The 16,922-nt window shown below is 51.8% G+C and overlaps 1 protein-coding gene across 1 annotated transcript in view; it reads left to right on the top strand.

Moving 5' to 3' along the window:
• The first annotated feature begins 272 nt into the window (after positions 1 to 272).
• The window catches only part of CNIH2 (cornichon family AMPA receptor auxiliary protein 2), a 52,362-nt gene continuing 35,712 nt past the window's right edge, over positions 273 to 16,922 (top strand). Inside the window, exon 1 of the mRNA XM_083418684.1 lies at positions 273 to 668. Coding sequence (XP_083274810.1) covers positions 588 to 668 — 81 coding nt within the window. The 5' untranslated portion in view covers positions 273 to 587. The remainder of the gene's footprint in view (positions 669 to 16,922) is intronic.

Genomic DNA, 16,922 nt, shown 5'->3' on the forward strand with positions numbered 1-16,922 from the left:
GGCTCCCTGCCTCGCTCCTCCTCTCCGGGCGCCTTCCCCCACCAGCGCAGCCCCGCCACGTGCTCCTCCTTCCCTGGGAGCCGAGCAGGGGACTCTCCCTCTTACCCCCCCACCCACCCCGGGGGGAGAGCGGGGCGCGCACCCTTTCCGGGGCGACTCCCTCCTCCCCGCCCGCCCTCTTTCTCCAGTAGCAGGAGCTCCTCCAGGTAGAAGCAGCCCCGCCAAAGAAACTCTCCTCGGTGGCGCCGCCCCGCTCCCTTCCCGCCGCCGCTTGCAGCTCCTCCTCCTCCTCCTCGGCGAGGGCGCCTCGCTCTCCCTCTCCCGGCAGACGGCGGCGAAGGAGCAGGATGAAGGGGGCGTCGTCGCGGACCTCGCAGCAGCAGCAGCAGCTCCTCTAGCCGCCTCCTCGCACCTTCCTCGCCTGCCGCTCTGCCCCATGGCGGAGTAGCTGCGCGCCCGCCTTTGCTGCCTTCGGGGCGGGGGGTGGGGGAGGGAGGTTGCCAAAGTGGGGGGAGGTCGCGGGCCGCCCCCTCCCTCGACAGCACCGCCGCTACTGGGACCACCACCGACGGCGCGCCCGCCCCGCCATGGCCTTCACCTTTGCCGCCTTCTGCTACATGCTCACCCTGGTCCTCTGCGCTTCGCTCATCTTCTTCGTCATCTGGCATGTGAGTCGTCGGCTTCCCCCCACCCTGGAAGGGGGGAATGGGGGGTGGGGGGGTGAAGAGCTGGGCTGGGGGTGTGGGGAGGGCTGTGGGGTGGGGGGATGTTCCAAGTGGGGCAGGATGGGGTGGGGGGGCATTTATAGGCAACAGGACTGGGGTGGGAGGTTACAAGTAGGGCAGGAAGGGGTGCATTTAAATGCACCTGGGGGCTGAGGCAGATCCAAGGGGGGGGGAAGGCTCTGTAACGGGTTGGGGGTTCATGGAGGGAAACATCTGGGGTACCCCAGGGTGGGGGGAGAAAGAGAGCAGTGTCTCTGAGGAGGACAAGAGGCAGTGGGGCTGCGAGTGCGGAATGAGCGGTTGGTTGGGATGTTGTCAAAAATGGGGGGGGAATAGGGGGAAAATAGGGATGGAGAGATCAGGAAACTGGGGGGCACTGAGGGACTAAATGGGATATTAGGGAGGTGGGGGCAGGGGACTCAAAGAAAGGGACAGCAGCTGCCAAAGTGTGTTGGGGGTGATATGAGACGGCAGAGTTTTCCAATGGGGCAGGCAGTGGGGTGGGGGAGTAGGGGGGCAATTGGGGTGAGAGAGGGGTCAAGCTAGGGCAATTAAAAGGGATAAGCAGCGGGGGGGGCTAGGGAATGGAATGGGGGGAGCACAGGCAGGCAGTGTGTTGGGGGGGGGATGGATGGCAGTGGGGGGGGGGAGATTGGAGAAGGTTGGGGCTGGAGGAAACCCCACAGGGAGGCTTGGCGATGGGGAAGTTGGGAGAGCTCATCTCTGAAAGGGTTGGTGGCGGGGCAGTGATGTCTTCCCCCAATTCCTGCTCGGCTGCATGTCTTTCCCCCCAGTCCCTTGAACCCAGAGCCAGCCGTCTGGAAGGAAGTAGAGAGGGGTTTAAGTCCATAAGGCTGTCGCCCAGTGGTAGAGCGCATGAGGGTTTTGCGATGTGGGTGGCGGCAATTGCTTGATCTCAAATAGTGGGTGCTGGGGTCACAAAGCAAGGGGGGGTAGATGGTTCAGGTGGGCAATGGCAAGGGGTCCTGGGCAATGTGGTTAAACGCCAAAGAAATAGCCCCCCAAATGTGGGGCACTGTGAGCAGCTGTCTTATCTGCAAATCTGGTTTGTGGGTTTGCGGGACGGTTTGTGGGGTTTCTTTCTTGCTCCCTGCTGGAACGCAGGTGGGTTTCTGAAAAGAGGTGAGCATGTGGATGAGAAAACCGAACAGTGGGGGGGGGGATTTATTTGGATGGGTGGGGACCAGGTGTGGTAGGTAGAGATGCTTCTGCGTTTGGGGGTCCGTAAACATGGCACTAGAGATTTTCATGGGTTTGGGTTGGGAAGTCGGGCAGTCGGTATCTTGCATACCAGGAGCCAGTGTTTCTGTGCTACAAAATCCAGCATTATTTCTGGGCCTATTGGAGGAAATTGATACTCTTTTTGGGGGGGAGGGGGTGCTGTTACCGGGCAAAGAATCTCATTTAGGGGGACAGTGGGAGAGGATTTCAGAAGCCAGTAGATCCTACTTTCGCTCAATCCAGCTGTTTCTTTCCCCTTCCTTCATCTTCTTTGCTCTCCCTATAGTTATTAAGGTATGTGGGGTTTTTTTGTGGCTGGGGAGAACTGCACCTCACACACGACTGCACCTCTGACTTGATATTGAACACCCTTCCTCTCAATTTTGCCCATTCCATTGTGTTTTTTTTTGTTAAAGAGGAAGAAGGAAGACAGTGGTGAGGAGGGTAGAAGAATTTTTGGGGATTGGTGGAATATGCACTTTTTTTTTCTTGTGGGGCTCAGTCTCCTCTCCACCACCCCCTCCCCACACAGTTCTCCCTATTATTGCATTTTTCTCTGCCTGAAGAGTCGGACAGAAAATACGGGAGGTTCATATTAAAATAGCTTTGGTTATCTATCCGTTTGTATTCCTCATGTGCTTTTTTCTGGGACGACCTGACTCTCTGTCCTCTCTCTACCCCCCCTTTTTTTTGTTCCTTCCTTCCTTCCTTTTCGGTGACGCTTCCAGGAATCCCAGAAAAGAAAAGGGGGGGGGGGGAGAGGAACACACACACACACACACACACACACACACACACACACATTTTCCTCCCTCTGTTCCATCCATCCCCTCCTAATTTTGCTTTCCCTTCTCTCTCTCCCCCTCCCCACCCTCCATCCGTAACCAAGGAACCTGGCTCTGGTTGCCATGGAAACTACATATGTTTACAAAATGATGCTCCCTACTAATAATCCGGATGCTACTGTCTTTTAACCCCTTGGCTGCTGCAGCCCTGTGTCTCCCTCTCCCTTCTTCTGCCCGTTGGATGCGTTCTTCCCCAACCCACACACCCATGCACACCCACACACAAACACACCTTCGTTGGCACTGATAAGTCGGGGTGGGGGTGGGGGTTGTTTATTATTAACAATACGTCGAAAGGTTAGGGAATAGTTTGGGAAATGAGACTCACAAATGACAAGCCAGGGCAAGGAATCCTGATATGTGCAGTTCAGAACAGAGCGCCCTGCGCAAACCCTTCCACAGCTCTGGTGCATAAGACCACGAAGCACAGTCCGGTTACCTCCGCCAGGAGCTTCAAGCGTCATCAGTCATCTTATGCCCTACCAGAGTGGCCTGGGGATGGAGGCAGCCCCCAGGGGTGTCTGCTTGCCATTGGGGCTGATTGGGCAGCAGGCAGGGAGCCTGCCAGCAGGTGGCGCCAGAGCCAATGGCAGGCAGAGCCAGCTGAGTCTAGTTTTGCCCCCTACCCTCCTCCTTCCTGCTGAATAATACAAGGGGCAACGCTGAGACTAAGGGGGGGGGGGGAGGAAGCTGACAGTCCAGGCTCCCCTCTGGCTGTAAGTAAGAAGGTAGGCTGAGAGTAGGCTCAGGAAAAGGCCATAGCTGCTTTGGGGAGGGGGGGGGATTAATAAACATTAAAATGGGAGGGGAAAGCAAAGGGCCATAGCTTAGTGGTAGAGCACCTGTTTTGCATGCAAAATCCAGGTTTGATTGCCCACCTCTCTAGGTAGGAATGGGAGTGTCCTCAGGAGAGCTGCTGCCAGTCAGTGTAGGCAATTCTGAGCTATATGGACCAATGGTTGGCATGGTATATAATAAGGCAACCTCCTCTGTTTGTACAGGGGCTGGGGCTGTGCCCCCAATTGCCCTACCAGAGTAGCCTCCCTTCCATCATGTTAGGGGCTGCTTATAGGTGGTCAGGATTTCGTTCTGTGCTTGTGTGCGTGGAATTGTGTGGTGGGTGGGCAGTGATGTGGTTAGGCGATTTCAGATTCTGGACTAAATGTTCTTGTAAGAGGCTTGGTGTTCTCCTTAGATGAAAGTGGGGGTTATTTAATACACTTCAGAATGCGGTAAGCCCAGCCCAGCCCCCAACCCCCCGCTGCATTTGAGAAGGCCTTCCCAGACAGCACCGGATTCTCTCAGAAGAAATTACACCATGTGCGTCAGGTGTGCCGTCCCCAATATGGCATCCCAGCCTGCCCTCCTCTCTGTCTCTGCCTCCTACGCTCAGGTATAATATGCGCAGCTAATTGGCATGGCTTTAAAGTCATAGCCAGGCTTAAATTGAAAGGCAAAAGTGCAATGAAGCATGTGCAGAGCACCTTTGGTCCGTTCCCCCCACTGAGGATGTTTGGAGAGGGAGCTTAACTCAGAACTGCGCCGTAGAATATTTTCTGTGCAGGATGTTCCAAGGGTAATTGAGCATGTGCAGAGTGCGTTTGCTTTTCCCACCGAGGGAAGGCCCGTAGTGCAGCAGTAAAGCATCTGCTTTCAGGTCCCAGGTTCAAGCTGCAGCCCCTCCAGCTAGGGCTGGGAGATCCCCCTGCCTGAAACCCCAGAGAGCTGCTGCCAGTCAGTGTAGACAGTACTGAGCTAGATGGACCGGTGTTTTGGCTCATTATAAAGCATTTCCCTCTGTTGCTAAGGGAGAGGGAGCAGAACTGCCCTCCATGCAGAACATCCCAGATTCAGTCACAGGCCTCACCTGTGGAAAGATGACGAAGAAGACCTCTCTCTCTGCCTTAGAGAGCCACTGCCGGCCAGAGTTGGCAGTACTGGACTAGATGAAGCTACAGAGGCTGCTCAATGGCCTGATCCCTTAAGGCAGCTTCCTGCGTTTCTAATCAAGCAATACTAATGCTTTGTTCCTTTGTTCCTAATAGACAACAGGGGGCTGAAAGGTCACAGAATCTAACCTTGTATATAAGACACATCTCTGTGTTCCATCCTGTGTTTGCTGATGAGACTTAAAGGGCTTTTCGAACTTCAAGCCTTGTGTGATTTGTGTAAGCCAAATCAATTGTTTCCGCAGAACTGAAAGCATAAGGTGTGTTGGGTGTGTGGGGTTGCAACGCAAGCGAGTCTTCTGACCAATTTATTCTTGGGACATTTATTCATTTAATATACGCCCCCTTCCCCAGTTCTGCGTGGAGCACAGGGTTCTCCTCCTCTAATCCCCACAACAGCCCTGCGAGGTAGATTAGGCTGATAGCCAGTGCTTGACTCCAAGGTCACCCCGTGAGTTTCGTTCATGGCTCAGTGGGAGATTCGAACCCTTGCCTCCCAGGTCCTGACCCGACACTCTACCCACTAACAGTGCACCGGCTCTCATCCCTGACCATTGGCTGTGCTGGTTGAGGCTGGTACGGGTTCGAGTCCAGCCACATCTGGATGGCCACAGGTTCCCCAACCCAGACTATCCCACTCTCCTCCACCCCCCACTGAAGCAGGAACTGCTTGGAGCCTCATGTGTGAAGCCAGGGATGACAGCTAGCTGGGCATGCAAAGGCTTTGAGGCTGACGACCTGCCGCCTCCGTTAAGAAAAATAGAAAAAGGACCTCTGAACGCTGGGATCAGTGGAACTGCTGGTCTGCCTCTCCTGTGTGCGTCTATCTCTTTCCACCCATCTGTGATTACTGTGGAGGGACTCCATCTCAGAGTACACGATGTGCGAGGCTGGGTTTGAAGTCCGCCGTTTCTCATTTTGAGGAGCATCGGGTCGCGGTGACATGCCAGTTGCGGCAATCTGTGCCGTGGTCTGGGAATGAATTATAAAGCGGTGGCGGCAGCGGTGGTGGGCGCAGCCCTCTGCCTGCTTCTTTACAATACATTTGCCTTAGACCCACCGGTAAGGGGGAGGCTTGGCGGACGTTGCAGGGGGAGAAACGAAAAAGCCATGTGCTCAGCCGGCTTGCTGGTGAGAGCAAGAGTCCTGCTTATCAGGCTGCGGGGGCTTCTCCTTTCCCTCTCCATCCTTGCAAAGTCAGCATGGGCTGCCTCTCGGGATTTGCGAGCCCGGGGAGTCAAGCGAGTCGGCTCACCACAAGCCACAGGGTCAGGCAAGTCGACTCACATCCTCTGGTTCACTCCGAGAAAAGCCGGATGTCAGCTTCTAAAACAGAAAGCGAGGGCTGCTTCACAGGCCAGATAAGGCAACAAAGGGGAGGGGGGAGAAGGATATCTGCTTATGGACAAGACACCCCCTCCTCAATCCAATTGGCACCACTCCACTTCGGGCGTCTGTACATACCTTTGTCACTTCAAAAACACTTGCTTCCTTCACTCACACGTCGAACTTTTAAGCCATAATGGAAGCAGTAATGGCTGCCTAGTAGCGTTCGATGCCTCCCTAAGCTCCTAGTCCTCATGAGTAGGTAGGGGAAATCCTTACGTTTCAAATGCAACGTCATGTATTTGGAGCACATCCTGCCCTAGCCTCCCCCCCCCCCAAGGACACTGGGAACTGAAGTTTGTTAAGGGGGTGCTGGGAACTGGAGCTCTGCGAGGGATGCAAACTACAGTTCCCGTGATTCTTGGGTGGGCGGAGGATGTGCTTTAAACATCTTCCTTATTTGGGTAGCTTTGAAGCCTGCACCCTGCAGTCATTGCCGGAATATTTAAGGGTTGTTGCAGGTGTGCTCACTAATCTGCATCTTTCCCCATCAATCCCTGTTTTCTTTATTTCCATTTTTTACATCGCCTGCAGGAAGCAGGTTGAGGTGTGTTCTTTCCTCCTAGAAAGAGCCCCTCTGCTTGGGGTTCCTGCCAAGCCGCATTGCTGCTGGTGCCCGTTGGGGTTGGTGGGGCAGAGGGCAGGGGAGCCCAAAAGAGGGCGGAGCCAGAGCTAGTGACAGGTGGAGTCCCTCCTATTCTCCGCCTCCCTGTTGAGTTCTTCAAGGAGCAACACTGAGGAAGACGAAGGTGACAGACAGTGCCCACCCTCTGGACAAAATGGGGCAAAAGATTCCTGCACTTTGGGGGGGGCGGGGGTCCCTTCCAACTCTCCCATTCTGTGATTCTAAGTGGGCAGGCAGGTGGGGTCCAGGGTCCAGGGCAGACTGAATGGACCGGCCCTTATGAACCAGCCTCTGCTGCCTGCAGGATGCTATAAGCTCAAACATTTTTGTTATTACAATATTTGTATCTCACCTTTCCCTCAAGGACCTCGAGGTGATAGATATGGTTCTCACCCCTCCTAGTTATCCTTAGAGCGACCTTGTGAGGTGGGTTAGACTGAGAGATGGCGATTGGCGTAAGATTGTTTGGATGTGTGGAAACTGGAACTCGGGACTCCAGGGTCCTAATCTAACATGTTTTCCCCACCTCCCAGATTTTCAGTCTTCTACCCCCCCCCCCCCAATTCTGTGAGTAATGAGGGTGTTTGATTCTTCATTGGGGTGTTTTGAGGACGGGTTGCCCCCTTTGTTTAAATATTTCTTTTCATTCCTTCAGCCCTCGAGGTTCCCTCCAGCGTGCTGATATCTCTCCCTCTTATGTCTCAGTTCTGCAGATTTCTTTAAAAACCTTCTCTTCTTGGGTGTAGAAAGAAAACTGAAAGGCAGAGTGAGATGTTTGTTTTTATTTTATTTAACAAGCTTTATACATTACTTGATTGTAGTAAAACCTCCAAATGGGTCGCAAGCGGTGTTGAAATTATCAATAAAAAACAGCGAAAAGCAGCGAAAAATAATTAGAAGTAAAGGAGATTAAACCAGGTCATCAGCCGCCTGTCTGGATAGGCTTAAGCAAAACTGCTTTAAGCAGGCACCAAAATTATTTGTTAGTGAATGTGGTAAGTACAGTTTTGCAGGCCCATCTATCGTATGCGGGGATGCTTGTAATGGAACAACGTCAAAGGTGGTGTGGTGGGCTGTTAGGAGTGTCTCTCTAGGACTTGGAAGACCAAGTACAAATCCATCTTCAGCCATGAACCACGCTGGGTAACCTTGCAGCTAGATCTCTCTCATCATCAACCTCATAGGGTGGTTGGAAGAATTTTTTTAAAAAGAAGAAGGGCGAACTGTGTGTGCCCAACCAACCCTTGGAGCAAAAGTGGGGTGAATAAAAACGTAACTTAAGCAGATCCTTGGTGGCAGACCCTGGTTTGTGCAAGACGTCGGCACCTGAAACAATACACAAGCTAGCCATGCTTCCAAGGTATCCGGTTTCAACACATAGAGTCACAGAATGGCAGAGGTGGAAGGGACCCCGAGGGTCATCCAGTCCAACCCCCTGAAATGCAGGAATCTCGGCTAAAGCATCCCTGGCAGATGGCCACCCAACCTCTGCTTAAAAACCTCCACGGAAGGAGAGTCCAGGTAGGTCTGGGGATGCGGTGGAAGCGATGGCCTGAGTCAGTATAAGGTAGCTTCCTATGTTCTGTTGTGGAAGGGCCATACGTGGCTCAGGGGTGGAGCACGTGCTTTGCATGCAGAAGGTCCCGGGTTCAAACCTCCAGGTAGGCATGGGAATGCCTCTTGTACGAAACCCTGGAGAACCACAGCTAGCCTCAAGAGACAATTCTGAGCTAGATGGAGCCGTGTTCTGATTCAGGAACACAGGAAGCTCTGCTTATCTTGTGTTCTCATCTTCTACGAAGGTGTTCTGCGTGGTATGTGGTGTGTAGGGTTTCTCGCCTGTCTCCCATTTAACTGTCCTGGACCCATTTTGCCCCGTACGTGTACCCAGAAGCTCCAGAACAGCTCTTGTTCACATTTTAAAACGAGACTCCCTATTTATTCCAGAAATTTATTGGCCGCCCCCCACCCCGCAAAGCCCACCATTCCGTTTACGGCATAGTAGCATAGTAAACAACATAACGTCGTGTACGCAGCATAATGTCCGTAAAACAACGTTTAAAAAACAAAACAAAAATTGTTGCGCCAATACAATTCACCATAAGCAATTCATCTATAAGCAGCTGCACCAAGCCATGCATCAGGCCAGCCCAGTGATAAACTCCGCAACGTGGCCCCCGCGAAACGCAAGTTGTCTAATAACATAAATTATCATCTATGCTCAGGTGCAACTAAAAACATACGGCATATTTAGCGCCACCAGCAGCAGTTTGAAAAATAGGGTTTTAGAAAGCCAGCAGCCGCAAGACCAAAAGTACAAAGGGTGTTCAAAATGTGTATGCTTGAACACAATAAGAGCTCTGGCTGGCAAGCAAGACTCCGACAATTTCTTTGAAACTTGGTACCCTTTTTTTGGGTAACGTTCTCCGCTGGAAATCCCAACGTATTATTAATCTCTGTTCCACGGAGGGGGCAACAATCTGGTGGGATTTGTTTATTTGTCGTTTTGAAAAACCAGTAAATCTTGAAAAACCAAAATGTGCAAACCTAGTTCTAAACACATAACGGCAGACCCTCTGTCGGCTCTCACTTGGGGGCTTTTCCCATGTGGGATAATTTCCTGCGGCGGTTGGGGGCAGTGGGTCAGGCCCATGCCAGCCTCTTGCTTTGCCACCCTATGTGCCAGGCTGTGTAAACAGCTACCCCATCTCACTTGACAGAAGGGTCTGCTTTGCCGAAAGGGTGTTTTAAAATAGAGCCTCTCTCTGTGTGTGTGTGCTTGCGCGATGGGTAGCAAATCGATGTTGGAATGATCTTGTGAACGTGCCCTTGGAGAGCTCCTTGCCCGCTGGGTATGGTTTTAACTCGCTGGGTCCCCTCAATTGGCAGCTGTTGTTGCCCTGGCAACCAACCGTACCTCCCAGGTCTGTGCGGTTGAGGTGAAAAAGACTCTGCTGTATTTATTTCCCCCCCCATCCCCTCCTCCATCATCTTCCCCCCTCCTTCCCCATTGGGGGCAGGTTCTCGTCTCAGTGGGAACAGGGGGAGCTCTGCTTTTCCGGGGGCGGATGGAAGTAGAACAGCAAGCAAGCTCCCAGGCCTTTGATATCCGTTCTCACTGTGGGGCGGGGGGGGGGGTGGAGAGAGAGGAACAGCTTAGTCTGAAAGTAATGATACGTGGGGCACACGTCGCCCCCGGTTTTGGTCGCTTTGGCTCCAGATTTCTCAGCGGCGAGGTGATAGGGGGACGACAGAGAGAGAGAGAGGTTTCTTCGCGAGGAAAGAGCAAGGGCTTGTGGGGGGAAATGCCAGGTATCTAGGCAAATTTGTGTGCCCGGATGCTGAAAAACCAGTGATGACGGGGGACATCTTTTCAAGAAAGAAATGCAAAAGGGGTTTTGGGTTGTGCAACTTTGGCAGCCCGGAGAGGCAGGAGGTGGAATGGATGCCTCCGAGATTCATAATAAAACTCGCTCCCAGGGTCGCCGTACGCGAAAGGGGAATCGTGCGTAGAACTGCTCACGAAAGTGTGAGGTCACTCATGGGTTGTTTGCGTCAATTTTATTCATGGAACTGTAGAGTCGGAAGAGACCCCCTGTGGTCATCTAGTCCAACCCCCTGCAATGCAGGTACCGCAGCTCAACGATTCCTGGCAAGTGGCTGCCCAACCTCTGCTTAGAAATCTCCAAGGAAGGAGAGCCCACCATCTTCCGAGGGAGTCCGTTCCACCGCCAAACAGTTCTAACCATCAGGAAGTTGTTCCTAATGTTTAGCCGGACACACTTGCCTTCACAAAAGAGCTCTGGGTGGTGTCCATGGGTGTCTCCCCCCCCCCTCCAAAAAAATTCTATACTAATATCATCCTTGTGAGGTAGGTCCCTACGTTTGTTCCCCAGCACCTCCAGGTAGGACTGGGAGAGACCCCTGCCTGAAGCCTTGGAGAGCAGCTGCCAGCCAGTGTTGACCGATGGTGGGGAATCTAAAGACCAAGGGCCACATTCTGCCCTCCCAGCCTCTCTGTCCAGCACTCTGGACTTTCCTCAGCTCACAACACCTCAGTGGTGTAGCATGGGTTGCTGGCATCCAGGGCGGGGCAAGTGTTGTGCTCCCCCCCCCAGTCGACTGGGCAACGGGTGGGGGCACACATCAGGGAGGGGGAACGGTGCCCACTTCCAACAAGCTCCTTGCCCACTGCCTCCATCTACCTGCTCACTAGACCAACCCTCCTGCTGCCTCAGCTGCCAGGGCTCTGTGCCTGTTGTGGAGGCACCCCCTAAAAAACGTGTGCCCAGGGCACCCCCCACTTTGCCTCTGCTTCGTACCCTCTTTGAGGGCTGTGTCCTTGAACTGTAATAAAACGTCCTGCTTGCCTGGAATGAAGAGCAGTGGGTGAGAGGGTTTAGAAACCACTGGTTTCCCCTGGCTGCAGCTTAAAAGGTAAAGGGACCCCTGACCATTAGGTTCAGTCGTGGCCGACTCTGGGGTTGTGGCGCTCATCTCGCTTTATTGGCCAAGGGAGCCGGCGTACAGCTTCTGGGTCATGTGGCTAGCATGACTAAGCCACTTCTGGCGAACCAGAGCAGCGCACGGAAACGCCGTTTACCTTCCCACCGGAGTGGTACCTATTTATCTACTTGCACTTTGACGTGCTTTCAAACTGCTAGGTTGGCAGGAGCAGGAACCGAGCAATGGGAGGTCACCCCGTCACAGGGATTCGAACCGCCGACCTTCTGATCGGCAAGCCCTAGGCTCTGTGGTTTAACCCACAGCGCCACCCGCATCCCGGCTGCAGCTTAGCCTGCTGTAAAAAAAAGGAAAGCGTAGCACCTGTTGCTCTGCCCATCACTGACGGGCAGGGCCAGGGGGGTGCGCCACGAGGCAATGCAGGTCACAAAATGTCCCTGCTTCTCAGGCCCCTTCTGCACTGTGCATTTGAAGCAGAACCATGGCACTTTAAACAACCATTCTCCCAGAGAACTCTGGGAATTGGAGGGTGCTGAGAGCTGCCCCCTATTCTCTTCCCAGTTGTTAAATTACTCTGGGAACTGCGAGAGGCATAGGGGTCTCCCAACACCCCCCCCTGGATTCTTCGGAGGGGGGCAGAAAGCCATTGCTGTTCAAAGTGGTGCTTTAAATGCATACTTCAAATGCTCACATTGACAACACTGAGCTGGATGAGCCAGTTTTCTGACGTGGCATGAGCCATCTTTGTAGGGTGGGTGGCCTAAGAAAGCCAGGAGTGTCTGGCAGCTGGATGAGGCCCATCTCGCCCAACGTCCTGCTCTCACGGTGTCCGACCAGATGCTCCCCCAGGAAGCTTGCAGGCAGGGCCCCTGAGCACAGCAGCCGCTCTCTCGCACCTTGCGATCCGCAGCAACTGGTCTTCCGATATTGGGGGGGTGGCGCGCGGTGGGGAGGCTGGTGACATGTTTCAGAGTTTGTTATGGAATCCTGATTAGTCTGCACAACTGAGCGAATATGCTTAGCTTAGCTGCAGAGGAAAGGGGAGGAAAAATAAGATAATTTCTGCCCAGGGCTTCGTTTGAGTGAGGGCTCATGGGCATTCTCTTCAAGGTCTGGGTTTGGCTTCCTCCCCCTCCCTTTTAATGCAAGTTCCTGAAGCATGTGAAATAATCATGCTTTATGAGCTCTGGGACTTTGCTGTCCACGAAGTGCAGAGACCTGAGATGGCCTTTTAAAAAGGACTTGGACAACTTTGCAGAATCAACTGTTTTTGGTAGTGATTAGAGGAGAATGGAGCCTCTCCTCACCTTCAGAGGTGTGTTGGAGATAATAATCTTGCCCCTCCAGCTTGCCAGATTTACCAGACTTTGGGATAGCAAGCAGGAGAGCAAGGCGGCTGCGTTGATTAACCCTCCCCTCCCCAGACGAGATTTCCCACTGACACCCAGTGTTAGAAATTTGGATATATAAAGGTAAAGAGACCCCTGACCATTAGGTCCAGTCATGGCCGACTCTGGGGTTGCGGCGCTCATCTCGCTTTATTGGCCGAGGGAGCCAGCGTACAGCTTCCGGATCATGTGGCCAGCATGACTAAGCCGCTTCTGGCAAACCAGAGCAGCACACGGAAATGCCATTTCCCTTCCCGCTGGAGCGGTACCTATTTATCTACTTGCACTTTGATGTGCTTTCGAACTGCTAGGTTGGCAGGAGCTGGGACCGAGCAACGGGAGCTCACCCCGTCGTGGGGATTCGAACCGCTGACCTTTTGATCGGCAAGTCCTAGGCTCTATGGTTTAAACCACAGCGCCACCCGTGTCCTTTTGGATATATAAGCTAGGTGCCAAATGGCTCCTTAAACCCAGGGTTGCAGTTGCCAAAACAGAATGCCTAGTTGCCTTTTTGGGGCCAGGTGGCTCGAAAGTCATATTTTCCAATGTGAATTTTGGTTCCTGAAAGTCATTCTGATTGTGCAGATAAAATATAACTGACAGAATTCTGCAGGATGTGTTGCTGTAGTGTGTGAAAACAGTCCAGATCCAAGGATCCCCAGGCAGGAAACTCCAGATAGTGGAGAAGTCAGGTGCCATCCTGGCTCACGGGCATCTTCACTTGGCTGATAGCAAGTTACAAAATGTGCCTCGTGAATTTTGAATGAATTTTGACACCCCATCCCTGGAATGCCTTTTGCTGTTGTTATTGTTTAGTCGTGTCCAACTCTTCGTGACCCCCTGGACCAGAGCACGCCAGGCACTCCTGTCTTCCACTGCCTCCCGCAGTCCGCTCAAACTCATGCTGGTAGCTTCGAGAACACTGTCCCACCATCTCGTCCTCTGTCGTCCCCTTCTCCTTGTGCCCTCCATCTTTCCCAACATCAGGGTCTTTTCCAGGGAGTCTTCTCTTCTCATGAGGTGGCCAAAGTATTGGAGCCTCCGCTTCAGGATCTGTCCTTCCAGTGAGCACTCAGGGCTGATTTCCTTCAGAATGGAGAGGTCTGATCTTCTTGCAGTCCATGGGACTCTCTTGAGTCTCCTCCAGCACCATAATTCAAAAGCATCAATTCTTTGGCGATCAGCCTTCTTTATGGTCCAGCTCTCACTTCCATACATCACTAATGGGAAAACCATAGCTTTAACTATACAGACCTTTGTTGGCAAGGTGATGTCTCTGCTTTTTAAGATGCTGTCTAGGTTTGCCATCACTTTTCTTCCAAGGGAGAATGCCTATTAGGCTTGTGGAAAAGTTTCATGGGCATCTATAGAACTTTCTGGGGTTTTTTTTTTGTTTGGGGGGGGGAGCCTAATTGTTGCACAGGGAGGGAAGCTACGAACCATATCTGGCTCCTGGGAAGCAGGTTTCGCACCCCGAGCTATTTGTATAACATAGGAAGTTTCCTTCTGCTGAGTGAGACCATGGGTCCATCTAGTGCAGTGCTTCCTACACTGACTGGCAGTGGCTTTCCGGGGTTTCAGGTAGGGGGTCTTTTTCAGCCGTTCCTGGAGTGCCAGGGATTGAGCCAGGGACCTTCTGCATGCAAAGATGCCAGTGAGCTACGCCCCTTTCCCATAAGGCAGCAGGTGATGGCAAGCACCTTTCTCTGCACTGCCTGGCCCATTCCAGGCATCCATTCTTATTTTTCATTTGTGATGGTTTGTGCTCCTGATGGTATCAGGGCAGTTATAAGCCACATTTCCACAGTATTTGTGTCTTGGACAAGGGCACCTCCGTCAACTCACAGAAATCTCCAGAGTAATCTACTGAGACAATGAACGTGACATTACCTAATGCCTGTGATTGATCTCAATTTTTACGCGTGATTTGTTAAATAAATCACCTCTGTGCGAATGATACATATCTGCACAGGGGATGAATGGGGAATAGGAGGTTCTTTTGAGCCGCGCGGTTTATCTGTCTTTATTGCCGAGGCTTTATAAATAAAGACTATTACAAAACAACATTTCTCCCTGTGGAGGTTTTGGGTGTCTGTGAGTATTTTGGTTGAAAATCAGTGTCTAGCCTGTAACTTTCTGCACCGCAAATGTTCTGCAGGTTGTGTTTCTTTGCCCCACTTTTGTTGTGTGGTAGTAGCCTCTCTAGACAACAGTGTTGTGGTAGCGTTGAGGAACTGCCACAGAACAACAGATGGAATAAATCAACCACTAGTGTGGTGTTGTTGTTGTGTCAAGGACATGCTGCAGAATTAAGGTAAAGGGACCCCTGACCATTAGGTCCAGTCGTAGCCGAATCTGAGGTTGCGACGCTCATCTCGCTTTATTGGCCGAGGGAGCCAGCGTACAGCTTCCGGGTCATGTGGCCAGCATGACTAAGCCGCTTCTGGCAAACCAGAGCAGCGGACGGAAATGCCGTTTACCTTCCTACCGGAGTGGTACTTATTTATCTACTTGCACTATGACGTGCTTTTGAACTGCTAGGTTGGCAGGAGCAGGGACCGAGCAACGGGAGCTCACCCCGTCATGGGGATTCGAACCGTCGACCTTCTGATCAGCAAGTCCTAGGCTCTGTGATTTAACCCACAGCGCCACCCGCGTCCCTTGCTGCAGAATTATACCCACAATAAAATCCCAGTGTGGAGGGGCCCTCTGTCAGAACTGATAGTACACGGCAGAGAGGGGGCTCTCGGAGGTTTGGGGTGGGTGGCGTGGCCTGGGAGGGGCTGCCACAGAGAACAGCCCTCTAAGCTGTGCGATTCCCTCGCCTGGCACCCTCACAGTGCAAATTTGGGTGAATGCTGAAGACGGACCTCTGTTCCCTGCTCCAGCGACTGCCAACTGTTCTTGTTTTTGAAATAACCTTTATTAAATAATAATAATTGTTGCATGTTGAACAGGGGAAAAAATGACAAGCTAAGGAGGTTTCTGCCCCAAAATTAAACAGTATATAAATTTTACGAAATACATAAACACCCCACTCTTTCCCACCCTCCCCAGCCTGAAGACATTGCTCAGCTCTAAAGAGAAATACCAATAGTTTACAAAGGAATGGGCATGCAAAGGATCCAAAAGTTGTTAATATTGATACAAAGGAAAATATTAGCACAACCATATATTACGGAATGAGGCAGGTACAGTTTGTCTTGTAGCGTCTCTATGGGTGTTAAATAAATGGGCAGTCTCTCAGGGGTTTCTAGCTACACAAAGTTTTTTGCATCAGTTTTTCAGGAAGTGCTATGTCCCAAATGACATTATACCATATTTTTTTGTACTTTTTGTACATTTAAACCCTTTGCGTCTTTCCAATTCCTTGCTGTTGATACTATTCTTGCTGCCACTAAGAAGTCACCAATTAAATGTTTATATAATGACCTTTTGGTTGCCTCCTCTGTCATTTGTTTTGGCTGTTTTTAATAGTGAATCTTAAATTGTTAGTTAGCCTGCCCTGGGACCTGCTAGAGAAGGGCAGGCAATAAATTTATGATTGATAACAATTCTGAGCTAGGTGAAGCCGTAGCCTGGTCTCCCAAGGCAGCTTCTGATCATTCTCCCATTCCGGTAACAGATGGGGGAGCTGTCCATAGTTCTGAACGTTCACATGCAGCCGGAGCTCAAGTGATTTCCTGCTCTTAGTTCATCCTCCGATGGAGGTAGAAGACTACGACATAAAACCAGTGGGTGGTATCCAGCTAAATTCTGCTCAGAGTAGACCCCTTGGAAGTAATGCACCTAAGTCAGTCATCTTGATTAATTTCAGTGGGTCTACTCTGAGTAGGACTAACATTGGATACAACCCATTTAATCTGAACGTAGAATTGGAAGGGGTTATTTATTTATTTGTTATTTATTTAATTTACATACCACCCTATACCTGGGGGTCTCATGGAGGTCATCTAGTTCAACCCCCTGAAATGCAGGAATCTTTTTGCCCAACGTGGGGCTCGAACCCAAGATCCTGAGATTCAGAGTCTCGTGCTCAACAGACTGAACTATTTAGCAGGTAAAGGTAAAGGAACCCCTGACCATTAGGTCCAGTCGCAGAAGACTCTGGGGTTGCAGTGCTCATCTCGCTCTATAGGCCGAGGGAGCCGGCATGACAAATCCGCTTCTGGCGAACCAGAGCAGCGCACGGAAACGCCATTTACCTTCCCGCCAGAGTGGTACCTATTTATCTACTTGCATTTGATGTGCTTTCGAACTGCTAGGTTGGCAGGAGCAGGGACCGAGCAACAGGAGCT

The sequence above is a fragment of the Podarcis tiliguerta genome (genome assembly GCF_965153285.1).
Source record: "Podarcis tiliguerta genome assembly, chromosome: 16".
NCBI lineage: Eukaryota > Metazoa > Chordata > Lepidosauria > Squamata > Lacertidae > Podarcis > Podarcis tiliguerta.